Source organism: Melopsittacus undulatus, chromosome 4 (genome assembly GCF_012275295.1).
Source record: "Melopsittacus undulatus isolate bMelUnd1 chromosome 4, bMelUnd1.mat.Z, whole genome shotgun sequence".
NCBI lineage: Eukaryota > Metazoa > Chordata > Aves > Psittaciformes > Psittaculidae > Melopsittacus > Melopsittacus undulatus.
The window spans coordinates 53,672,600-53,699,374 of NC_047530.1; the positions used below are offsets into that span (position 1 = coordinate 53,672,600).

The 26,775-nt window shown below is 42.6% G+C and overlaps 1 protein-coding gene across 1 annotated transcript in view; it reads right to left on the reverse strand.

Annotated features, from left to right (window-relative positions):
* The window catches only part of SWAP70 (switching B cell complex subunit SWAP70), a 47,297-nt gene extending 20,902 nt beyond the window's left edge, over window positions 1-26,395 (reverse strand). Inside the window, exons 1-3 of the mRNA XM_005153249.3 lie at window positions 26,175-26,395; window positions 17,500-17,640; window positions 10,659-10,832 (exon numbers count right to left, since the gene is read on the reverse strand). Of these exons, the coding sequence (XP_005153306.2) occupies window positions 10,659-10,832; window positions 17,500-17,640; window positions 26,175-26,273 (414 nt within the window). The 5' untranslated portion in view covers window positions 26,274-26,395. The remainder of the gene's footprint in view (window positions 1-10,658; window positions 10,833-17,499; window positions 17,641-26,174) is intronic.
* Window positions 26,396-26,775: the final 380 nt, after the last annotated feature.

Here is a 26,775-nt window from a genome sequence, read left to right on the forward strand (position 1 = left end):
AACAAAGACCTCTGCAAAAGCAGCATTCAATCTGTACAAAAGTGCTGAGAGAGAGGGCACCAGGTTTTTTGTGATCAGCAGAGATGACTTTCAGCTCAGTGCCTGCCACCTGAGGAAAGCATCCCTACAGACAACACACCTGCACAGCCACTTCACCTTCTCCATGCAGGCTGCACATCCAGGCCTCCTCCTCACAGTACCAGGGCTCTGCTTGCCATGGTCACCGCTGCTCACATCCACTCTTCAACACAAGTCATAAAACAATGCTTTGCACTGGTTCCACACACAGCTCTGAATTACTGACATTAATATAATCACATGAGAGCAAGGAAATTTCAGCATGCCCTTCCAAGCAAACACCATGGAACTTCCACTAGATTTTCAGTAATAAATCCCCTTAAAAAATCTTTAAAATGGGCTTTGCTGATTTTCATTCTCCAACATCCTTAAGTCAAAAAACTAATCCAAGGCTTTTGAGCACCAGTTACAATAAATCCTCAGTTAGGGGCAGGAAGCAGCTTACTTCCTACTTCAGAAAAGTATTACAGGAAAAAAAAAAAACAACAAAACCGACATCCCAAAAAAATCCTTCCTGGCATGCAAGAACAGGAGCACTGTGAACTCATTTCAAAGCAAACCTCCTAAACCCTGGATTTGACGAGCTGAAACAAGCTCTGGCATCAATGCAGAAGTAACTGGTTTTTTTCCCCATGTTCAAACCATGTTCTGCCCACTCAGCTCAGTCCCTCTGTACAGCACCAGTTCTGAACTATGATCCTGTACTTCGGCTGAAAGGAAAGCTAAAATTACTGAGGCTTAATTAGGTACATAATATAACTGCCCAAATTCTAAACAGTAATTAAAAAAGTGATTAAAACTTAATGAACTTCAACTTTAAAATACATTGTCCTAAGATTTCACAACCTGTTACACTGCTGGAGGCATGCAGCTCTGGAATTCCTTTAGTTAATCATCTCAAAGTACTAGGACTCTCTTGTAGATAAAGGGACACACACAAGAAATCATGCCCAAATAGACTTTTTCACTTTTTTGCTTAAGCCACAGCTTAAACAAATGGTCTGGAGAAGAAGCACTGCAAAACTCTTGGCTAGTACATGTTATCATGTAATACACTACAAATGTGTCAACATACCTTTTGCTTTAATGTCATCTGTACACCTTATTTTGATTATTAGAACAGATTTAAACATTTACCAAATCACTAATATGACCACAAATATCCTATAATCCCATTAAAGTACATCAAATATCTCATTACTTTAAAATACATTAACTCTTCTTAAATGAAAAGGACTTGTGCATATTACAACTTAATCTAAAAAAAAAAAACACCAAAAATCCCAAACAAACAAAAAAAAGAACAAAAAAAAAACAGTACATGACTAACCTAAGTCCCCAGGAAATAATTACCTGACATTATCTGCTCAATAGCAACAGCGAGTGTTGCAGTGGGGTATAAATGTGGAAAAAAGTGTGAGGTAAATATAAAGAAATAAATGGGATCAATGTGGAAGCAAATAAGAGACCATTCATTATGTGCTCAAATGAGGAACTTCTGAGAGCAAACGTTTCCCCTCCTCCACAAAGAAACATGTCAACTCAGCAAATAACTGACAATTCAGTCTACTGACTCAAACGCAACCTATTTTTGTGGTTAAAAAGTAGAGTGTCAAAAAGCAAGCATGAAGCAACATTTGCTGCTATTCTGACTGGACCTTGACTTCTGGATACAGACATAAGAACATGGGGTATTGCTAACACTGCACGGACCAACTGGTTCCACAGTATGACAAACAGCTTCCATCTCAAATCAACAGAAGCTTTTCAGACAGAATTCTGCCAAAAGAAAACAAAAATTATATAAAGAACAGCAGCTCTTTAACACAAGCTATGCAGTCTGTTTGGAATCTTCTTTCAGAGGGCACTTTATTTTCCTGTGTTTCAACACCCATTTGTTGTTCTTTTCCAGGTATTCCTGGCACTACCCTTTATATGGAATGAAGTATTATAGATACTTCACTTATTTCTCTGGTATACAAGTGTGTCTCTTGGAAGATGAAAAATGAAAAACAACATCAAGGAGGCCTTCATGCCCAACAAAGTACGGCAGACAAGGTCATTCTTGTCTATATGAACTATTCTATAATAGTTCACATTATTTAAATAAGGTTTGTGATATTAACAGAGCAGATGTAAAAAGGTCTATTCACATTGTACAGAATTCTGCAGAAACATGTTACTGAACAAGAGACATAAAAGCAATCATATCCCCTTTCACAGTCATCAATTCCTTCTTTTCATCCCATCAGAACGTCACTTTTAAGTTAAAATTTGTTCCTTTCCACCAAAAAATTATGTTAATTGTCCACTGTAAACCATTAACTTTTATTTTAAAGTTAAATTAGCATTAAATAGCACAATAAAATTCAATTCAAAAAACTTTGTAACATGTAAATCATAAAACCAGCCTGCTGCATAAGCTAAAAATTGTCTGATTTTTTGCATCGATTGAGTAAAAGAGTAGTGAAACGGGAAGAACTGATGCAAGTTGTGACAAAAATCTTTCTAACCACCATTATGAACTTGTACAGATCATGGGTCAATTAAAACCCCACACAAGGAGCTTTGATTCTAGTTGTATCAGGTTTGATTTTTTCTGAACAGCCAAGCTTCAATTCCCAGTGTTTTATTCACTGTATCAGTTTCTGATACTAGAATGCAGAACAAGGAAGCAAACATGGCTGCAACAAACCTTTTTCTGCAAGAAATGCCTCCAGAACGATCACCATTGGACAGCTTCAGACTTTCACTTCCCCAGTCTACAAAACATTTTCTCATTCTCAAACACAAAGAAAGCCTCACACATTTTGGACTCTCTCTGTCCTAACCAGAAGGATTAGGAATGACATGTATTAAAACAGTTGAAGGATACAGGACAAGGAAAAAATTACTGTGCAAGTCTCCTTTTTTCAAGAAGGCAAACTTAAAAAGGAGAAACAACAAATACACTTGGCTTACCGAAACCAAGTTATGTGAACACTAGGTTACAACACACAAAGAGTGTGCAGGTTGCAGTGTACATATCTGCGAGTTTCGCCGTTAAGGACGGCTCAGAAACACAGCTAACCACATACCACAGCTTTCACAGGTGATAAAGCATTCCCAAGGCTGCAGTCACATGTCCAGAAATAGGAAAGGGAAAGTATTTGGAATCCTTTTTATAAAACAGAAGATACCTGGTTAAACAATACCAAGGCACACAAATGAGCCTGGAACAACTAAGAAGTGAGTTGTCAGGAAAGCTCATGACACTAGAAATATTTCTCCTCTTATGGCTACAGTTCTCTCCACCTTTCTTCCTTTTATCCTTCTGGTGGAACAGATAATGTCTGTATGAGCTGAAGGAAACACACACATCTGGAATGTCTGCCTCTCTGTAATGGAAAAGATCAGTTGTGAGGACTGGAAGGAGCTCCCACCCAGTCCCCTGCTTTCCAGATGCATTAGCAGTATAGGTGCCTGGTAAAGCTCTGCCCACTGCACCAGGAGGCAGATCTGTTGTTAGCTGAGAAGTGCATTAATTCTGAAAGCTGTCCAACAGCACTAATTTTAATTATACCAAACAAATACAGCACTGATTTCCTCCAGTCCGTCTGAACCTCTCTGCAGATACCACATTTACCCAGTTCACATAAGGATTTTACTCTGCACATATGAGGGCTCATCACCTGAAAGAGGGAGACAGAATTTATACACTTCTGTACTTCCCTGGGACATGAGCACTTGTGCAAAATAAATATTCATGGATCTCTCTTCTTTCCAACTCTCCTAGCTGCTTCCACCCACCCATTAGTAACCAGTGGAGCATGAGGCCATTACCAGCTGAGTCCAGTGCCCCTGCATAGGCACCAGCCCGTCTCTTGGTGACTTGACTTAGAATCATAAAATAGTTAGGGTTGGAAAGGACCTTAAGATCATCTACTTCCAACCCCCCCTGCCATGGGCAGGGACACCTCACACTAAACCATGTCACACAAGGCTCTGTCCAACCTGACTTGAAAACAGCCAGTGATGGAGCATTCACAACTTCCTCAGGCTACCCATTCCAGTGCCTCACCACCCTCACAGTAAAGTATTTCTTCCTTATATCCAATCTAAACCTCCCCTGTTTAAGTTTTAGCCCATTACCCTTTGTCCTATCACTACAGTCCCTAATGAATAGTCCCTCCCCAGCATCCCTGTAGGCCCCCTTCAGATACTGCAAGGCTGCTATGAGGTCTCCACGCAGCCTTCTCTTCTCCAGGCTGAACAGCCCCAACTTTCTCAGCCTGTCTTCATACAGGAGGTGCTCCAGTCCCCTGATCATCCTCGTGGCCTCCTCTGGACATGTTCCAACAGTTCCATGTCCTTTTTATGTTGAGGGCACCAGAACTGCACACAATACTCCAAGTGAGGTCTCACGAGAGCAGAGTAGAGGGGCAGGATCACCTCCTTTGACCTGCTGGTCACGCTCCTTTTGATGCAGCCCAGGATACGTTTCCTTTCTTGGCTGCGAGCACACACTGAAGCTGGCTCATGTTCATTTTCTCATCGACCAACACCCCCACGTCCTTCTCCCCAGGGCTGCTCTGAAGCTCTTCTCTGCCCAACCTGGAGCTGTGCCTGGGATTGCTCCGACCCAGGTGTAGGACCTTGCACTTGGCATGGTTAAACTTCATGAGATTGGCATCAGCCCAGCTCACAAGTGTGTCAAGGTCCCTCTGGATGGCATTCCTTCCCTCCAGCGTATCAACCAACCCACACAGCTTGGTGTCATCAGCAAACTTGCTGAGGGCGCACTCAATTCCATTGTCTATGTCGTTGACAAAGACATTGAAAAAAACTGGTCCCAGCACGGATCCCTGAGGGACACCACTCGTTACTGGTCTCCAGCTGTACATTGAGCCGTTGACCACAACACTTTGCATGCAGCCATCCAGCCAGTTCTTTATCCACTGAGTGGTCCACCTATCAAACTGATGTCTCTCCAATTTAGACACAAGCATGTCGTGTGGGACAGCATCGAACGCTTTGCACAACTCCAGGTAGATGATGTCAACTGCTCCACCCCTGTCCATCAGTTCCGTAGCCCCATCATAGAAGGCCACCAAATTGGTCAGGCAGGATTTCCCCTTACTGAAGCCATACTGGCTGTCACCAAGCACCTTGTTGTTTTTCATGTGCCCTAGAATGCCTTCCAGGAGAATCTGCTCCCAGATTTTGCCAGGCACAGAGGTGAGACTGACTGGTCTGTAATTCCCTGGAGCATCCATTTTCCCCTTCTTGAAAATGGGGGTTATAGTTCCCTTTTTTCAGGGAACTTCACCTGACTGCCATGATTTTTCAAATATGATGGCCAGTGGCTTTGCAACTTCATTCGCCAGCTCCTTCAGGACCCATGAATGCATTTCATCAGGTCCCATGGACTTGTGTACATTCAGGTTCTTAGGATGGTCTCGAACCAGATCCTCTCCTACAGTGGGCCCAAGGTCTTCATTCTCACAGTCCCTGTGTCTGCCTTCCAAGACTTGGGTGGTGCAGTCAGAGCCTTTGCCAGTGAAGACCAAGGCAAAGAAGTCATTAGGAACCTCAGCCTTCTCCAAATCCAGGGTAGCCAGTTCTCCTGATAGCTTCCAGAGGGGGCCTACATTGTCCCTAGTCTGTCTTTAATTTGCAATGTAATTACAGAATCCCTTCCTGTTATCCTTAACATCCCTAGCCAAGTTTAATTCTAACTGGGCCTTAGCTTTCCTAACCTGGTCCCTAGCTTCCCAGACAACATCCCTGTATTCATCCCAGGCTGCCTGTCCTTGCTTCCACCTTTTATAAGCCTCTTTTTTCCCCTCTAAGTTTCCTCAGCAGCTCCTTATCCATCCAAGGAGGTCTCCTGGCCCTCTTACTGCACTGCCTTCTAGTCGGGATGCAACACTCCTGAGCCTGGAGCAGGTGATCCTTGAATATCAACCAACAGGCTTAGGCCCCCCTGCCCTCTAGGGCTATATCCCATGGAACCTTACTAAGCAGGGTCCTGAAGAGGCCAAAGTCTGCTCTCTTGAAGTCCAGGGCAGTGAGCTTGCTGCACGCTCTTCTCACTGTCCTGAGGACCTCGAACTCAACCATCTCATGATCTCTGCAATCAAGGCTGCCCTGGAGAGTCACATTTCCAACCAGCCCTTCCCTGTTGGTGAGCACAAGGTCAAGCAGGGCACCTCTCCTTGTCAGCTCCTGTATTACTTGCAGAAGGAAGCTGTCTTCCACACAATCGAGGAACCTCCTGGATTGCTTGTGCCGGGCAGTACCATCCCTCCAACAGATATCGGGGTGGTTGAAGTCCTCCATGAGGACAAAGGCCTGCAAGCATGAGGCTGTTCCTCTCTCTCTGTAGAGTGCTTCATCCACAGGTTCCTCTTGGTCAGGCGGTCTGTAACAGATCCCCACAGTGATGTGTCCCATCACTGTTCTCCCTTTAACCCTGACCCACAGACTCTCTGTTGACTGCTCACCTGTCCCCAGACAGAGTTCCATACTCTCCAGCCTTTCGCTAACATAAATAGCCCGCCTGCCAGTCCTGTCTTTTCTAAAGAGCCTGTAACCTTCCATTCCAACACTCCAGTCATAGGAGCCATCCCACCATGTTTCTGTGATGCCTATTATAACATACCCCTGTAGACATGCACACATCTCTAATTCCTCTTGTTTGTTCCCTATTCTATGGGCCTTTGTAGAGAGGCATCTGATCCGAGCTCCAAATGAAGCCAGCTCATTGGCTGGAATATCTTTACATTGCTCTGAGCATTTATTCTAGGTGCTGGCAACTGACTGGGTGTGTTGGGATGGAATGATGCTCCCCTCCCCCAACACATCTAGTTTGAAGCTTCCTTCACCAGTCTGGCAAGCCTCCTACCAAAACAGCTCTTCCTTTTCTTTATCAGAGCAGCTTCACCAGCCCCCAGTAGACCTGGCCTCCTAAACTGGGTCCCATGTTCTAAATACCCAAACCCCTGACTATGGCACCACCCTTCTACCCATTTATTAACCTGTCCAATCCTCCTAGCCTTTGGAAGGTCCTCCCCTGTATCCCAGAGAATTGATGAAAAGACAATCTGAGCTCCAGAGCCTCTAACCACCTCTCCCAGGGCTCTGTAATCCTTCTTTATATGCTCCAGCCTACTCCTATCTATATTCCTAGCACCCTCTTGGATCACTAGAAGTGGGTAATAGTCAGTGGGACTTATTAGAGCAGGCAGCCTCTCAGCAATATCCCTGATCTGAGCCCCTGGCAAGCAAAACACATCCCTTGAGACTGGGTCAGGCCAACAGACGGGTGCCTCTGTGACTTCTCTGCATAACAGACGGATCTTCTCAACCTTGAAGTCGCATCCCAAAACTGCACACCTGAACCCAAGCTCATCCCCATGTGGGACTTTACTGACCTTACTTCCCTCAAGTGCAGATCTGCCATCTCTCCCACCATGGCAAGTGAGAAGCTGTCTGGCTTTCAGTCTGGTTGCTAAAGAAGCAACTTCTGGACCTTGTGTAACCCCTCCATTGCTTTCAAACCCCTCTTTGTAACTTCTCTCTTCAGCCTGAATCTAAGGAAACCTACATCTCTGTAGCCTGTTTTCCTTTCTCTGGTTGAGATACAGCTGTTCCCAATTTGCTGCCCATTCAACACCTGGGCAGGGAATCAACAGTTAACACTTTGCAGATGGAAGTAACAGCCCCATCTAATTACATCTAAAATGAAAGGGCTAGCACAGTGACAGTAGTGCAAAAGTACACACCATAGGCAAGAACAAAGGAGAGCAGCCCCCATCTTTGGTCAGTGCAGTTTAAATAAAGTTTTACTGTATTTGCATTGCACTCCTGTACCCAAGCAGGAGAGCTTTCCAGATATGAAATTGTTCAAATGAGCGCAGAAATCACTTATTTAAAAAAACAAAACAAAAACACAAAACCCCAAACACCAAGCTCCACCAGAAAAGGAAACTCCCAAGTAGGTCTTAAAGAGCAGCTCCTCCAAGAAATAGGAAGTGAAGGCATCCTCATAGCCACATGAAGTTGTATCAACACATTCACTGGAGACCTAAAAAGTTCTCTCTGTTATAATCTTCCCATCCACAAGATGGGCTATAGAAATCTTCAAGCTGATCCTTTTAACCCGAAGGTATGAGACAAGTTTCCTAGTTACTTATAAAGGGAAAACAAAATCTGTGAAACCCAAAAGCCTACAAGGTGGAAGGGAGGGAGGAGGAGAAACAGCTGGATCCCACACAAAGGACTCTGAGCCAGAAACTGCAGTAAGTTGTGTGTTGCAGTATTGTCAGCCAACAGTAAAAGCAACAGACAGGGAGGGAAGGAAAGCATGCTCCCTGGCTCAGAAGCTGTCCTCACTCATGAGAGGTTTACATTGCTCTCACCAAAACATAAACATCACAGAAGAGCAATGCTTCCATCACCCTTTGTTCTTCACTGTGCAAAAATCCCCTCAGTTTATACATGATGTACAAGTCCTTTTTGTAATTAAATGAAAGGCTACAATATAAAATAGTGAGGACTAAATATAAAATCAAGCTTTTTTTTTAACTCAAGAGGCATAAAAAGTAAATGGAAAGAAAAATACTAGGTGAATCTGGAAGTTAAGACTTAATATAAGAAAACCTCAGACATAAGAACTTTAAAGGCAGATATGAATGGTCACGCAGAGAAAAAGCAACACTGACCAAAATTGAGACTTCGCATTTTTACTTTTGGAGTTTTGTGCAAAAGGGCAAATGAGTAAGTGTGGAATTTTCTAGAAGCACAGAGAACCTCATGGAAGACCAATGCAAACAGACAGCATTCCTCCACCAGCTGATTACATTACCTGTGTGGTCTAAGGCAAAAGGTTAGAGTGAATACAGGCATTGTGTCTGATAAGAACAGAGCAGCCTTTGCCAGGCTCTTTAAGCTTTCTTTAAACAGTATTGTGCAATTTAAACACTGCTGTAATCAAGGAGATGCAGACACAGAGCCACCCTAAGAATTGCAATAATACTCCAAATAGAAGAGCCATACAGGTCAATCCTGGGCATGAGGGATGGGAAGGAGAGAAAACAAAGCAGTTATAACATCTGGAAAACCTCTTATGGGCTCAGAGCCAACTCTGCAGCTCATCTGCCAGCAGACACATTGCCATTACCTGGCATCAGCTACAGAAGGCAGCATGGATATGGGGGGTTGCTTAGTGGAGGGGTAGCAAGTGAGCAATGCCAGCACCTCAGAGCTGGCAGGGCTGAAGCTTTTAACCATGCAAACAAATAAGGAAGATGTGAAATTTCTACCCTCAGATAAGCCCAGCTGTGCAATGGGGAACACAATGACAAACCAGAGACATAGATGTGTCCCAGTTCTGACATTTTTCAGTGGCTCTGACCTTAAAAGCCAAATCTGGCACCAATTACGCTGTCTTAGCTTTTATAACCATTATGCCCATCTCCCAGAACTGTCAGAAAAAAATAGAAAAGCAAGGAAAAAGACTGTCCCATTTCTCATGGGAATACAGCACAACAGGTGAGGCCTTGTCATCACCAGCCTAGCAAAATCCAAAACACTGCAGAAAGTGCAAGTCTCCTAAAAGGTGAGTTATAAGGAAAACCCCAGCAGTTTATTTTGCTTGGAGAGTTATCAGTACTTCATGGCCAGGCATAACAGCTTCGAGTCCAACGGTTATGTCGTAGCAGCATGTAAATCAGACTGGTTTGATTCCTGACTGTTCAACAGTTTGCAAATACTCATTAATCAGTACTCCACTGCTGAACTGCAAACCCCTGGGATTTCTGCATGTGGTTTCAGAAGATTATTTATGCCTGATTTTCCTGCTTCTTCCCTCACCCCTCCTGAAGCAGAGAATAGTGGAGATACAGAAATCTTGCTTTAGGGTTAAAATACCTATTTGAGCATTGCCCATACTTGTTCACAAATGTGTAGTACGGAGAGATCTCTCTGGTATCGTTCTTTCAACAATTTCAAGCAAGAGTATTCAGGTGGTGGCTGGTTTTGATCAGAAATAGACATCACCAGAAAAGTTCATACTTCTCCTTTTCATCAGGAGGGTGACATGAGACCAAAGACTCATCTTGCAAGTCATGGTAACAGAGCAGAGGGAGAACTTATTTTCAGAATCATACTAATGCACCAACTGTGCAAAATCTTAAGCACATATAAGCAAGCACAGTGACTGAAAATAACATACCTAAGCCACTCATGAATGAAGCAAGAACCTCAACAGCTCCAAATTCTGGCACAGGAACTAGCATCCCCATCACCAGTCAGTAATCACAAAAAGCAAAATAAACTATTTACTGGGGGACAAGAAGCATGTCCCATTTAGTCTAGGCTGTTTAAATGACACACAAACACAGCCATCAATATCTAAAGTAACAGGTGGGAATCTTACATATGCACCCTGGAAGACAAGGAAAAGTATCTGAGGCCTTATGTTATTAAAAGAGGGGAACAAAAGTTTAATATTAAACAACTATTTTCTCTTAAATCAACATATTCAACTGGGACATGAAGCAAACTGGTGTTAAACAGCTGAAGTTTTTGTTTCTTACCTCCTCAGGTACTATGATTAAAGGGTATTTGTCCTCCGATAAAAAGTTAAAAAGAACCCACACTTTAAATGCATCTTCATCACTAATAAGCAGAGGACTTTTAGAGAGGTTCTTTTTAGCACAGAGAGTCCAGCACATCCTGTTGAATTCAACTTTGTCAAAGTTTCCTTGAACCTAAAATGAAGAAATTGAACAACAACAAAAGAAGTTAATACAAACGAACGACACAGAGTAATGGACAAAGTTTAACAGGCATACAAAAAAAGTCATGCAAAAAGCACTGACAAAATTCTAGCTTGCAAGAAACATCAAGGCCCAAAAAAGAAAACTGTAGAAGCCTGCTCTGACTTCCTGTATGGGGTCAACTAAGGAATTTCTTCCAGCAAAATCTATATCCAAACTCCAATTTCTGGTTGAGTTAATAACAGCCCAACTTCATGTGAAGGAGGCTATACTGAATTCTGTGTTTCCTCTAGCATATTAGGTTTCACTTCCGAACCACCTTCATAACTGTCTTAAGTTTCCAGATGCCCTTCTATTGCACTGAGTTACTGAGAGTTTATACAGCAAATCTGGAAACGAATATAGCCAAAACTACATGTGGATATGCTCAAAAGCATATTGGAACAATAGCTGGGAAAGACCTTTAATGTTTTTCCACTTCATATTACTCAAATGTAACTCTTATAGGATATTTATAAACATATAAACATCTTTCTCCTCAAATGCTGATCCACTTAGAATCTTTTCTTTTTCTCAGACTTACAAATATTCACCCCCATTAAAAAAAAATCTCTTTCTTGTTATTCTTTATCACACTTAGCAACTGTAAACACAGCCATCTGTGGGTTATTCACATACACGAAAGCTTTCATTTCCTCCATTTTCTTTTTAAACCCTCATTTATGTTTGAGATTTATCTCCCTACGATATCAATGCTCTTTCTTTGCCAACATGTAACTGATAAAGGCATATTCTGCACTGTAACAGAAGTCCCTTGAGATTTTGAAAAATGTGACTAAACAACAGGTTCTTGTACTTCTTGTGGTAAATGTTCCCATTGGCCCATTTTCTTATGATGGGCCAAACCATGTGTCATGGTGCAGATGCTCCAAGGACACCACTGCAAACTGTATGATCTCCTATCTAGTCTGGTAAGAGGTCAAACATAGCGGAGGGCGAGCCACAGTGGCTAACTCAAAGACAGGCTAAGGAAGGGGATGAAATTATGTGGGTGGAGAGAAAAAGAAAACAGAAAACCAGAAGAAGACAGAAGTAAACAGAAAGCCAACCCTATTCTAAGTGGTACTTTACAGGACTAAAAGTGAGACATGAAAGAAAGCCACAGATTTTGCATGTTGGCAGAGCTGGCCACCAATGTAAGTGATGGTGCAAGAGGCCAGCTACTCTGCTTTGGAGAAGGTGGAAGCTGTAGTAGCTATAGCTACTGTACTCACAAGCTCAGCATACCAGATATCTGTACAAGAAACATGGGTCTTAAATAAAACAGCAGATAAGCAAACAAATTACCTTTGGAACAAAGGCTAGAAGCCATGTTTCCTTCTCCTTCCTTCAATCTGCCAGCACCTCTTCCCTTGGCTCCTCTTGCTTTTGGTTTTTCCTATCTGTCCTCCCCACCCACTTATTTTCTAAAACAGCTTCACCCACTCAGATGATGAGCAGTTCCACCATGGAACTAGTGGTTATTCTACTCCCAAGGAACACGCCAATGGGGTGCAAAATCTCCTTTCCTCCAGCCACCATCTGGCAAGTGCTCTAAGCTATAAAAATACAGTGGGTTGCTCCATGAGCTGCTGATATTTTAAAGCATGGTAGCAATCAATGGCCACAGGGACACAGGTAGAAAAAGGCACAGGTCTTGGCCAGGTAAAGGAAAGTGCATGGTTTCTGCTCAAACAGCAAAGCTGGACTGTGTGTACTTCAGAAGCTCATGTCAAAATCCACGTCACCTACAGCACGGTACTGCCACCAGGATTAGGCAGCAGCCACACAGAAGGTTTCAGGACCATTCTGCCCCAGGGGATCAGGTTGCACTGTGCCAGGGGTCCCACTTTAGACATACAAGTCCTTTTTTCAGAATCCAAACTTGCTTCTGAAATGGACTTTATGCGGACCATGTGTCATCCAGAGCAGAGACACTCTTCAGGAATTATTCAGGAACAATAACCAGATAAGCACCCAAGGCTCAGCTCTCCAAAATAATTAAAAATAACTCCAATTCATATCTGTGATTCTTTTAAAGGATCAGACTGGCTGTTAAATAAAGGACATAATCACAAAATTGTTGTTCCAGAGACATTTGAAACCAGGGATGGAACTAAACATTTCTATTCAACGAAAACCAACAATTTTCCTATGCAAGTCCATGTGGCAGTGCCAACTACTCCTGGTACCTTCCTTCTACAAGTATGTTTTTTATGGGGAGGGAGGAGAAGGAAGGTGAAAATCCTGCAACTAAACACAAATTGCTTTAGAGCTAACTCCATACTACAGAAGTCTTGGCTGTGCTATTTTGGCTTCCTTGATGGGCAACACCCTACTACATAGTAGCTACATAATTATTACCCCAAATAAATAATTTCTCTGGATTTATGACAGACTATTTCTAAGCATAGGTTCAGAAATTAAGAATACTTGTTTGGTTTCTAAATTATACTGGAACTTGTGTGCAAAAGTATTTCTAATTTAGTTAATATACTATTAAAAGTAGAAAATTTTCAAACCATCATCAATATTGTACCAAATAACTCTAAAATATAAGAAAAACACAGAAAATATTTGGCTTAATATTTTAAGTGACCAGATCAGCTCCAAAAATATAACAAGCTTTGGTAGTGTAAGCAACATTCACTAAATTGTTTGGAAGATTAAATAATCTGAGGTTTAGAACGATGTCCTCCCCCTATTTGTCTCTTCCCTGCTATAAAGTAAGGCATATTGTAAAATACCACCATCTCACCACCATTGAAAAGAAAATGTTTTCAATTTATATTAAAAGACATACATTATAAATAATGGAACATGCTAAAATATGGTTATGAAACCAAGTAAAACAGGTTATGAAGACAGTCAAGGCCAGATTGGACAGACCCCTGGATGACATGGTTTAGTGTGAGGTGTTCCTGCCCATGACAGGGGGGTTGGAACTAGATGATCTTAAGGTCCTTTCCAACCCTAACTATTCTATGATTCTACGATATCAGCAAGTGACAGCTTCCTCCTGAAGGGGACAATTACAAAACAAGAGTAGATTTTGTTTCAAATGCAAGAAAACCCTAAATACATCTACCTGCTAAGCAATAAGCAGCACCGTACTAGAAATCATCTATTAGGCAATACTAATTATTCAAACTATTTATTCAAACTCCTTATTTGGATAAAGAAAATTAGTTGCAACAAGTTTGTTTCATTACACTACTGACTTGTGCCTCTCCTGATGATTCCTTGGTTCTATATACAGAGGCTTTATTGCAGGGTAACACAGGTAAACCAGCACTAAAAAAATACAAAAAAGCTGTAACTGTTGTATTTAAAAGTACAACAGAAGTTCTTACAAAAGGTTATGAAGACCTCAGTAAAGTTCTATGTTACAGTTACGTATCTGTTTTAAAAGAAATCTAAGGATTCATTCTTTAAATATTTTACTAATTTTTTTAAGCAAGTTATCTTCAGATTAAAAAGAAAACATCAAACAACAACTAACACACTCTCTTGACCAGACTGTTCTTGCTCAAATCAATTAATTCACTAGAAAACATATGACTGGAAATTGAGAGAACTTGCTCTGCATTTGGGGGTATAAAGCACCAGTCTTTCTTTAGTAGCCTTGCTTACTAGCATAAATTAATAGCATTTGTTGTGCAATTACAGCATCCAAAAGAACAGATTATGCCCTGGGCAAACGATAAAAAAGGGGGTTCTTGTTTGCTTTTTTTGCTTGTTTTCTTTAAACAAAGGAGACATGTTATGAATCAGTGACTTCATTCCACTGTATCTTGTCTTTTGGCACAGATATAAAGTCATCTCTAAAAGATGTCACAATCAAGATTTTTCCAGTCCTAAAGGATAGCCCTCAGGCTAACGAATTTCACCCCTTTTTAAACAGTACGTATCTAAACTGTTTACAAGCTTTTAGCCAGGATTAAATAACATGAAGTTACAGATAATCCTGTTCCTTAACATTTTCATCTTTTAAAATGAACTAATGGTACGGGTATATCAGACAATTATGGGAAGCCAGATCAGTGGATGACTAAAACAACACAAGAAACACAAGAAACAACACAAGAAACACAAGTCATGCTCTTTCCTTTCCCGAGAAAGCAGGGTAGCTTGACCTTTGTTTCTCAGGTGGTGTAAGAAAGTGCTCTAGAGCATCTAAATAGTCTGAATTCACACCAACTTGCTTATGCAGCCAGGTCTTTCATTTTCAAATTAAGGTGTAATTCAAATGCAATTGCTCCTTATTTCTGTAACTACTCTCCCTAGAAACACCCTTTAACAATAAAGCATGTTTATATTTGAAAAAGCCTTCCTTCTGTTTTCTGGGTTTTGGGGTTTTTTTGGTTGTGGTGGAGTTTTTAGGGGTTTTTTTTTGTTTCTTTCTTTTTTTTTCTTAATGGTTCCTACTGCCTACAAACAGCATCAACAAAACCACTGTGGTTCAGACTTTGTAATCCTTTGGTCAAAATAAAGTAACCCTCTTTTCCAAGAAATTCGTATAGGAACTGCTTGGTCTCCACTGAATCTTACAGGAGCTCAGACAGCCAACAAGAAGTGGAAATTAGATAAACTTCTCAGGGACAAAGCAAGATTCTTCAGTATCAAACAACCAAGATGCTAAAAGGGTATCTTTATGTGCATTAACGGTCCACAGCTCCCACACATAAAACTGGACACTGTCAGTGGGTATGAGAGAAATACAAACTAGAGAGCCAGAGGAGCTGGTAAGTCTTAGCTAAATATAAGAAGCTTCTCCTGTTTCCAGGCTACCAGACTGCATTATATGTATCATATTTTCATAGAATCAAAGGACCAACCCATCTGCCACAGGCAGAGACACCTTCCACTAGACCAGCTTGCTCAAAGCCCCATCCAACCTGGCCTTGAACACTGCCAGGGATGGAGCACCCACAGCTTCTCAGGGGAACCTGTTCCAATGCTTCACCACTCTCATAATGACTATTTTTTTCCTTGTATCTAACCTAAATCTACCCTTTTTCAGCTTAAAGCCATTCCTCTTGTCCTATCCCTACATGCCTTTTAAAAAGTCCCTCTACAGCTTTCAGTACTGGAAGCTGCTCTAAGGTTTCCCCAGAGCCTTCTCTTCTCCAGGTTGAATGTGCCCAGCTCTTTCAGCCTGTCTTCATAGGAAAAGTGCTCCACCCTCTAACCATCTTCATGGACCTCCCCTGGACTCACTCCCGCAGGTCCACATCCTTCTTATGTTGGGGGCCCCAAACCTGGATGCAGTTCTCCAGGTGGGGTCTCACAAGAGTGGAGTAAAGGGGGACAACCACCTCCCTTGACCAGCTGGTTATGCTTCTTTTAGTAGATTAGCTTTCTGCGCTGCAAGCACACATTGCCAGATCACACTGAATTTCTTGTCAACCAGCACCCCCAAGTCTTCTCAGGGCTCTTTGCAAACCTGTTTCTGCCCAACCTGTATTTGTATGTAGGACTGCCTTGGCCAGGTGCAGGACCTTGCACTTCACTTCATTAAACTTCATAAAGTTGGCACTGCTCCACCTCACAAGCATGCCAAGGTCCCTCTGGATAACATCCCTTCCCTCCAGCATACAACCAAACCACACAGCTTGGTGTCTTCAGCAAACTTGCTGAGGGTGCACTCAATCCCACTGCCCCTGTCACCGACAAAGATGATGAACAGGATCAGTCTCAACACCAACCACTCATCACTTTTCTCCACTTGGACATTGAGCCATTGACTGTAACTCTGAGGGTGGTCCAGTATTAAAGTTAGATCATAGAAGCAGCAAAAATCAGCAAACAGGGCTCAGGAGTTTCCATAATCTGCAATTGCTGCATTAGACATTTCAGCAGCATGAAAGTTCAGGACTTCTCAGCATTATAAAAGAAAGTAAATATGTATCTCTGCAGCCACAATATCAAAGTTTGAGAGTTTCTGGGGTAGGCCCCCAAGTTTACAAGAAATAGTGGTATTGAAGCTGGTATGTTTGCACTATTATGTACAATGGTTTTTACTGACTAGACCATTATCCTCAACAGAAGTTGTTGAAGATAAGGGTTTTTTTAACTGTCAATCCCAGTGACTAGCTATCATAGAATAAGATGCAGAGGCAGAGGAAACTGCTGGATTTCCGGAGTATTCCACAAAACACGGCACAACAGACAGCTGACAGTGGGTGACATAGGGAGTGTCACCCACTGTAATTACTTGAAGGATTTATTAAATTACTTTCTGAATAACTAAAGATATTTTTGTCCTGTTGGCAAAGGAACCTGTAACAATATTTTGCCATAGGCATAAGGTGGGACAATCTATAACTCCAACATACTTCCAAATAAATTCAATTTGAGGTAGTTTATTAACATGGTTCTGCATGAACATACCTTAGACAATGACCAGATGTAACATGAAACAGAAACCAAGGAAAGGAAAGAGAGAACAGTACACCCTTCCATTTTAAGGCACAGGCTCTCCAGAGTACCCAGCCACCACACAGGCACACTCAATCCCCAGTGCCTTCACACCACCATGCTTAGAAGTCTATTGTAAAGACACTCTAACACAAAACCTGAGAAAAGAAAAAACAAAACACAAGAATTCAAAACGTACCTTTTCCAAGATGAATTTGTTTAGATAAGGCATGTAACCCTGATTGGAAACTGGTCCTTCATCATCATCCCTAAAGTGCTCTTCCAAGGCCACTGGATCATGGGGAACATTTAACACTGTGCACAAGTTGTGAGAAAGGACCTAAGGACAGAAAAGAAATCCATGACAATGTTGTTGGCCTTAACCATGCTGTGTTGGCTCCAGAGCGGGCCTGTGTTTCACAAAACCACGTGCAAAGCCACATGCTCATGTCAGCACAAGTTGTAGATTTGTGTCAAAAAGCAAAACATAACTAAAAAAGTTGACTCCAAGGACACAGTGGCTTGAAACAGTTGCAAGCTTACAGAAGCAATGCAATCACAGATAGGTCCATTCCTACAGAAGTGCAAGCACAGCTACAGAAGCTACCCGTTGTCCCTATGTACTTATGCATTGAGAACCAGGAGAAGCATGCAGAAATGCCAGAGTAATATTTACAGAGTGAAATTAGAGAGCTACAGAAAACAATCACAAACACCTAGCCTTTGAAATTATAAATATTTACTATCTAGCAAAAATGAGTAACAAATAGAACTCCATATGTACATTTAGTTTACAAAGAAATGACCAAATTAAAGCATTAACTATGAGTTTCTCTCATCTGCTTCTCAACATTCACCTTGTTTCAGTTGGCAAAGTACGTTATACAAAGGGGAAGGGTTTGATGTGCTTCTCAAATTTTTATTTTAAAAAGGTATTTGCATAAATTATGTCAAGAGCTTAACACCCACAAGCACTCATGTCTGTTCTTGAGAAAATACATTCAAGAAGAGGCTACACACTTGATTAGTTTTGAGGAAGCACTGAACTATTTAAAACTAACCGTAGCAAACACATCTCAACTTCTTAAATTCAGGCCAAGTTTTGCATGCACAGACTAACGCCTTGGTACCAACAGCAGGAAGGCAGAGCCTGGGTACCAGCATCTCCTGTGCCACCAGCACTTTCCCATCCCTTTCATGTTCACACTATCTCATGTCAGGTCAGCCCTGTAATATGCTGACCATTGAGTCTTAAACACGCAGTCACTCAGGAGCCGTCTCCTCTTTGCATGATACAGAATGAAGCCTCTGAAGATCATGTACTGACTACAGAAACTGGGTTAATGAATTAGCCACACATGCCCAGGAATGGTCTGCATTGAAAAAAATGTAATTAAGAACCAAAGGCAAAAAATACAGCAAAAGCAAAATCAGGCAGAAGTGAAACAGGCTGTATTTTAGGAGGATGAAGCAAGTAGGTGGCTGGTCTTTTCTCCAGCAAATGACAGGACGGCCTCAAGCTGTACCAGGGGAGGTTACATTAGATATTAGGACAAATTTCTTCACCATACGGGTTGTCAAGCATTGGAACAGGCTGCCCAGGGAAGCAGTGGAGTCACCATCCCTGAAAGTATTTAAATACACATAGACGTGGCACTTCAGGACATGGTTTAGTGGTGGAGCTTGGCAGTGCTGGGGTAATGGTTGGACTTCATGATTTTAAAGGTCTTCTCCAACATAGCTGATTCTGTGACACTATGATTTTGAAAAGGCCCACTGCTTGTGGTATATGTTTGCTTTAAATCAACAACTAGACTGGACAAACTGCAACTGAATTTTGTTCTTTACTTTTTCACTGTGCAGCATAAAATAATAATTTAAAAAATAGACCCAAATGATGCATAAAGAAAGCAGTAAAAAAATGTGCAGGAAATTTACACGTGGATTCTTTAGGCAAGAAGACCTAAAGTGGTCGAGATGAGGTACCTGAAAAACAAGAATTGAAAGTCTGAAGTTGTCAAAGCCTAGGAAATCAAACCTAGGCCACACACTTAAAATGTCTGGGCTGCCACCCCCTCCACCATGAAGTATATTTACTTTACATATGATATATGATAAAGAGACATGTAGAATCTAAGTGCTAGTTAGCATAAAATCCTATACAGATAGCCCAAGATGCAAGTTCAGTGGAGAATTCCTTTCTACATACCTCAAAAGTTACATTTTATTTTAGAAAAGCACACATTTCCATGAGTAATACTTATGTTCATTGCCATATGCTAACATTAGGGCACCATTAGGTGCAGAAGTTTAAAAGCAGAAAAACAATAGCATCAGTCATACTACAACAAAAGCTGTATTTCCCAAAGTAGCAAAATGGTATTCAGAAATTACCACAACATTCCATGCTACCCTCCATCAACACTGTATTTTCTTTCAATCTATCCTTATCTTTAACGACTGCATTAAATCAAGTATTTGAGACCATGTGATTTACATTTGGAGTGAGGAAAACGTACTATCATGCGTGTTTCCCCTTCTATTTAAGGCTTCTGTTGTTATTTATAGGAGACTGAGGGATTCTTGAATTTCTGGGAGAGACGGATGAACTCAGTTTTCCAACCAGACTGTAGCTGCTAAAACTATAACTAAAAAAAAATATTCAGATAACAAAAATATTCTAAAAGCATAACTGATTTATGCTTATTACTCAAATAACTTAAAAGTCCCAATAAAATACCTTCTGGTTGTGTCCTTCTCACATGTTTCTCTTCTCCCTTCTTCAGCCTTCTTGCTATGTTGGGCTGCCAGAAACCTAGGTGGTTTCCACATCAAGCACCCAATTTACCAGGAACAAATTCAACGTTTGAGTCGTTTTCTAAGATCTGCCTTATCTGAGATCTCTCCTGTGCCCAGTGCTCTCTTTTCATAACTCAGGAAATTCCTCGGTGCCAGCCAAAGCCTGCCATTCTCTAACACAGCCAAGTGCCAGCTGAATTCTTCAGTTGCCAGCTGAGCCTGACAAATTCTCGTCTCATTTGGTTTTGTTCTCTCAAAGCACATTATCTGGACCATAATATACTCTAGTTTAATGATCAATTTGAAAAAACAAAAAAACAAAAATCTAGCTGAATACTAGGCTAACTGGGGTATGAAAAATTGGCTTGCCTTGCATTAGCTCTGTAGACCATGAGAAAGTTTTGCAGCAGTAAGGATTATTTCCCTCCTGCCCACAGGGTTGCTAGGCAGCTTCTTCTGTCAGCACTTACTATGCTCAGGATGCCATGTTTAACAATTTACCTTCATGCCAGAGTTAACTCCTACCTCAGCTCAGAGACTCATCTCTGTGCTACAACAAATGGGCACAGCAGCAGTCCCCAGACTGCAGTCCATGAGACAGTACAAGCAGTCTGCAGAGGGTTCACAAAACCAGCGCTCTCTGGGCACAATTCTTTCATTTTCAATGCGAACCTCTGTAAGAAAGATGCCTAGTGGTGCCCACAGAATACTGAAGGTGTTCTGCACCCAATCTAAATAATCAGAGGAAACAAGCAAGCTGAACACCAAAGGTCATTCCAGACTATGGATTTCCTTTATTTATGGCCAGTCCCCTGTTGCTTTAGCTGGAGTGCAGATCTCCAGCCCAGCTATACTCTGCCACAGCAGCGCCACTCTGAGCTACCATTTTCCAAAATTGATCTTCCAAAACTTTAAGCACATGTTGAATTGTTGCCAAGTATTTCCATTTAACCTTGTCCATGAAAGTGATCTGTGTTTCTAAAGGGAAAGACCTGCTAGACTACTTACTGCCCAGCAACAAAAATCTGGCCCAGATGACAGGCAGGAGCATTAACAGGGCAGATTAATCCTAGAGCAGCTAGTAGTCAGTTTCTTCAGCACTTTTTTCTTTTCCATCTTTCAGGGGGGTCTCCCTCCTCCCCCATCTCTTTTTCAGGTTTTAAATGTTGGCATCACATATCCCAAGAGCTCCATTAAGTGGCTTTGTGTGAATTCATTCCAAGACGTTCTTGGCTCATCTCTCCCTGACATCCATGTCAGCAGCTAGCCAGCCAAAATAAGGCTACTGAAGTACTTTAACGTTTCCTTTTTCGACCAGTGTGGAAACTTGCATCGTATATGTCACCTGTCACTGGCACAAGGTCTTTTCAACCAAGGTGCGTCTTAAGTATAGTTTCTTGCATCACAGCATCTTCAAGGTACAGCTTCCTTATCCACTCAGGTAGCAATCTGGAGTCTCATCATTCAACATTAGAGTCTCCTTATTTAACAACAGGGTTAAGTGCATCAACATCTCTGCCAGTTGGATGAGTGTATTCAAGCCTGCCATCCACGAGCTCCGGTTCCTGATACTAATGCCCTTTGGGCACATCACAGTTCTGTTCCTTCATTTGCTCCCTTCTCCTTTGGGCACTCACAGACCCTTTGTCACCATTTTTGACAACCACACACTTGCCTTCATTATCAGCACATTCCCTCTGGCTCCCAATCACACACTGGTGCCAGCCTGCATCTGTCCATTTACTAAGGAAATTGCCCTTCTGCCCTGCAGTTCCAAGTCCTTAAGACGAGCTCCAGGTAAACATGCTCCATCTACTGTGTCTTTCTTCTACATCTTCCTTGAAACCAATTGACAAAATCTCAAGGACGAAGGCTAAACAGGCTGCTGATCCACTGGCAGCTGCTCCTCTCAAACACAGCATCATTTCCTAATGTCCCCTCTTTGGTCTGCCTCTCTCTTTCGGAAGAGGGGCACCCCTCCCCTCACATCTTATAGACACAATTCCTCATGGCTACCTTAATACAAACACTTCTGAGCCCTGTTAATAATGTCAGAGTACAACTCCCTCATGTGAGTCATAATGACTAATTTCCTACCATCCTTCAACATTGTACAAAGTCAACTGTGCAGCTGGGGTCCTGCCTACTCATGACAGGCTCTCAACCCTTCCAGTGCTTTGCTACATTGTTCAAGGTCTTCCTCTCCATTCCGACTGTCCCTCTTGCCCCTGATTACACCGTTCTTCCTCTTCCCACTGGTCACTGACTTCCCATTTAATAAAAAGACAAAGCAAAGAGGTGTAATAATCCTATAACAACCCATTTGTAATTCCAGACTGGTAGAATTTTTCTAAAAATAACTAGTAACTTTGGCCCTCATAATACAGGCTCAAATGAGACTGTTTTCATGAGATGCTCACCCATCCACATTCTGCAGATACCACGCCAGGAATCCAAGACTTTGAAAATCCAGCCCACTGTAGCACACAAAACAAAAACAGTCAAATAACCCCATTGCCTATGCAGAGACAAGTCATAAAGCAATATAACGAAGAGAGAGTTTAAAAACTAATTGGCATGTATTCTTTCCAAGATCCAATCATACACACCTACTACAAGGGGTTTTGCTGGCTGTTAAAACGTAATTACATTTAAAACCATGCTGTTTCAAGATCCACATGAAAAGCAGATTTAATGTTGGCACACTACATGAATTTTTAAAATAAGACAAGTTTAAAATTGCAGATTGCAAGAAAGATTAAACTGGATTTAAATACAGGAAAACAAGTATTTGCATGTAGCTTGCGCTTGAACCACATCAGCAGCTATCAGAGCATACACAGAACTTACACTTTATCCTTCCTATATCAGTGCTTGAACGTGCTGAAACACACTGACAAAATTATTGTGTCCATATTTAAAGGTGCATTTAAGAATAGAATATGCAAATGTTTCTGCTAATACAGAAAAAAAAGGGTAAGCTCTGCAGCCAGCATAACAGTAGAACTTCTGAAGATCATTGGTTAAAGAAAATAAAATCAGAGCATATTGGAAGAAGATAGTATTCAAAATTGCACGGAGGACTGATTTAACTGTCTCCTCTCAGCAGCTTAGACCATATACAAAAAATACAAATAGATAAAAGACAACTGAGGAAATCCTTACTATTCTAAGCAAGTCCTAGTTTTTCCTCCAAGGATGTGCTGTTTCTCCAGACTACAAAACAGACCAAATTCACCCACCACCCCTTTGCTCTAGATACGTTAAAAACAAATGTGTGATGCAAACCCTTCACAGTAGGGTCTCAGCTACATAACATTTATTTTTCTCATAGTAGTTCATGAAGATAATGTATTTTTATGGAAGGCTCAAAGATCACTTCTAGGCAGAGAAACTAGAAATCACTTTCTTTAACAACCAACACGTTACACTTAGGACCTTCTGTTCAACATGATGGCAACATGTTATACTGGATTATACAACTCAAAGCTCCATTATGTTTTCTCATTGAGGAAGGAAGAGTTCAGCAGGTTACAACACTGCATGCCCTTATCAGAAAACAAACTTTTTTACCATCTTTTTAATAACAGGAGTTTCACTAATTAATAAACGTATTTTTCTAATGCCACAGATCTCCAAGCTCTATCTCTCCTTTTTACAAGGGTGCTAAATCTTCCTCATGGTAATGTGGATGAGAAATACTTTATCAAGAAACACTTTCTCAATACGACATAGGCCTGCATCAATCAGATAGGAAGTTCTGTTTTGATGTCCTGTTTACCCTTTCTGCTGCATCCATGTGGGGCTACTGCTGTAACATGTGCCTTTTCTCCCCAGCAGGACTATCATTTTGACATCACATTCATCATTTGCCACGAAAAAAAATATGGAAGAGTACTCTCTACCCCTCTGTATTTCCTGAAAATTAACTCTTGATGGCCAAAGGAGAAGGCAAGCAGCCTCAATTCAGACTTGTTCCTGCATTCCAGATCCCCCACTTGTAACTTCCCTTGGGAGTCTTTGTATCATAGACAGAACTGCACACACCCAAAGAGACCCACTTTTTCTTCATCCTTTCACTCTCACAGACAAGAATAAAACATCAAAACTGCTTAGGAAGATGTTTGATAGGTAATGAGGGGACAAATTTAATTTTCCCTTTCCTTTTTTTTTTCTTTTTAACCTTTTTTAAACATACAACATTGGAGCCATGCTGCTCTAGTAAGACAACAGAGCATGGTAAGACAGGTAACTGTAGCTCAGTTTGGAAATAAAACTGCTGCTATAATCCATTTATGTCAGTCAATGATTTTAAAGAACTGATGACACCTCCACAAGAGCAACTGTGCTTATAAATGCTCCACCACAGCATCCTGGCTGCTTCTTTAGCCATTTAATTCACCTTAGCACATGTATGACCACGGCAGCTTCTCCCTGACCAGCACGACAACACGTGCTGCCAAACACACTGCCAACACACCTCCTGGTTGAACACACTGAGTGCACAAGCTAGGACAGTGTGACAGGAAAATGGGATTCCTTTAAAAAGCAGGACAATAAAAACACCACTTATTTCAGCTAGTCCTGCAACACTGCAATGTAAGTACTTGCTTTCATTATGCTACCTGTAAAAGACAGGACCTACACACATTTTCAGCTTGAGCTCATAGTCAGGTCCAGCCCCTTGCCTGACTCTTCCCCACAGTCACCTCTGGATGAGTTAGGCTGTATCTCACAGCCTGATCACCCAGAGTGAAGAAAAGGAGAAGAGGAAGAGGTGCTTGCAGCATGCTGTGGCCACTTATTACATGGCAATGCTGAAAACAAAGTCCATTAGCTACCAACCACACACATAAATACCACCTGCAGCAAAGCCACTCTTGCTCACGGAGTTGATCTCACCAAGGGTGCAAACTTCAGCTAACTGCTGCGGCTCACACAACTCCAGCACTCAGTACAAGGACCCATAGTCTTGTATGTCAACAGGTGTCACATTCCTATTCAAAATATTTAGCCAGATTTTTGCTATTATTCCCAGGCCAAGATGGTCCCATAAAGTAAGGCCAAGATGGAATCAGATTCAGCGAGCTGCCTGAGAGCTCTTTTAAGAGCACAAACATTACTTCAGCATATAAGCTGAAGAAAGAATGGCACAGTTGGAGCCTCTTGACTAATTCTCCTGTTTATATCCAAATAAGAGAGCACTGTGAAACCCCACTCTCCCCTTGGCAAGCTATGAATTTCACTTGGATGCAGCCAACCCCTATACATGGGACCTTGTGGCTACCCGTCAAAAGATTTTGGCCAGAAAGGGTACCAAGGACATGTGGTTGAAAGCAGACCAGAAACACAACAAGGGCTTGTGCATGCACTGACATCTTGGTAAGATGAAGCACTTGCCTGGGTAGAATGAAAATAAGCCTCCTCAGGCATGAGGAAGGGCACATACAAGCTTCCTCTGGGATGGAGGCATTCACGAGCCACAGCAGCTAGCAACATCATGTGGTGAATGACAGCCTCAATGGAGCAAGTATCACCTAGGGCACTCAAGTGGGCTTTGAAATGGGGGGCTGTGTCCCAGTGCCCAGCTCCAGGTGTGACCACCTCAGGCAGGCCCCTGGCCCAGCACCCCCATGCCCACTGTGGAGGAAGCTGGTTGTGACAGCACAGGCCCATGTCATAGAATCATAGAACAGTTAGGGTTGGAAAGGACCTTAAGATCATCAAGTTCCAACCCCCCTGCCATGGAAACTAGTTTAGCTGGAACTAAACCATGCCACCCAAGGCTTCATCCAACCTGGCCTTGAACACTGCCAGGGATGGAGCATTCACAACCTCCCTGGGCAACCCATTCCAGTGCCTCACCACCCTAACAGTAAAGAATTTCTTCCTTAGATCCTATCTAAACCTCCCCTGTTTAAGTTTCAACCTGTTACCCCTTGTCCTATCACTACAGTCCCTCACCAGCAACCCTCTAGGCCCCATATGTCACGGCCCCTCACATCCACACCAGGCCCTGTCCCCACACCGTGTCCCCTGGGCTCACCACCCTTCTCCCCTCACCGTCCCACTTGCCTTGAGCTGGGACTTGGAGACCTTCCCGCTGCGATCGAGGTCGAGGGCGGTGAAGGCGTGCCAGATGGACTTGAGCAGCTCCTCCTTGAGGCCCACCATGGCCGCCCGGCGGCAGACACGGCCACCGCCGCCGCCTTGCTCCCTCCGCCGCTCCCGCTCTTCCTTCGCCTCAGCCAGCCCCGCCGCGCCCTCCCCGGGGGCGGGGGCCCGGCCCCACAGGCACCGCCCCGGAGGCCGGGGCCGAGGGGCCGCCTGCGGCACCCGGGAGGCTGGAGCGGCTGCCGATGAGGGACCTGCCGCAGCAGCGCCGGCTCCTGGGGCACAGCGGGTGCCTGCGGCTGTTGGCACGGAGACACCGCCCCATGTGCACAGTAGGGTACGCGCATACCGAGAAAAGTGCCCTCAGAAACTGTTTGAGAGCAGCTGGCAAGGAAGGCTTGGATACAGCCGGAGGGAATGGAGGTCAATCGGAAACAGTTCACCACTACTTCTAAACCAGGAGTGGCACGAAGTGTCATCAAGGGGAATAAGCTTGTTGTTGAGCTTTGGAAGGTGTTTTTGTGGTGGGAGCTTGGGGGGTTAAAGCTCACCTGTTGCAGGT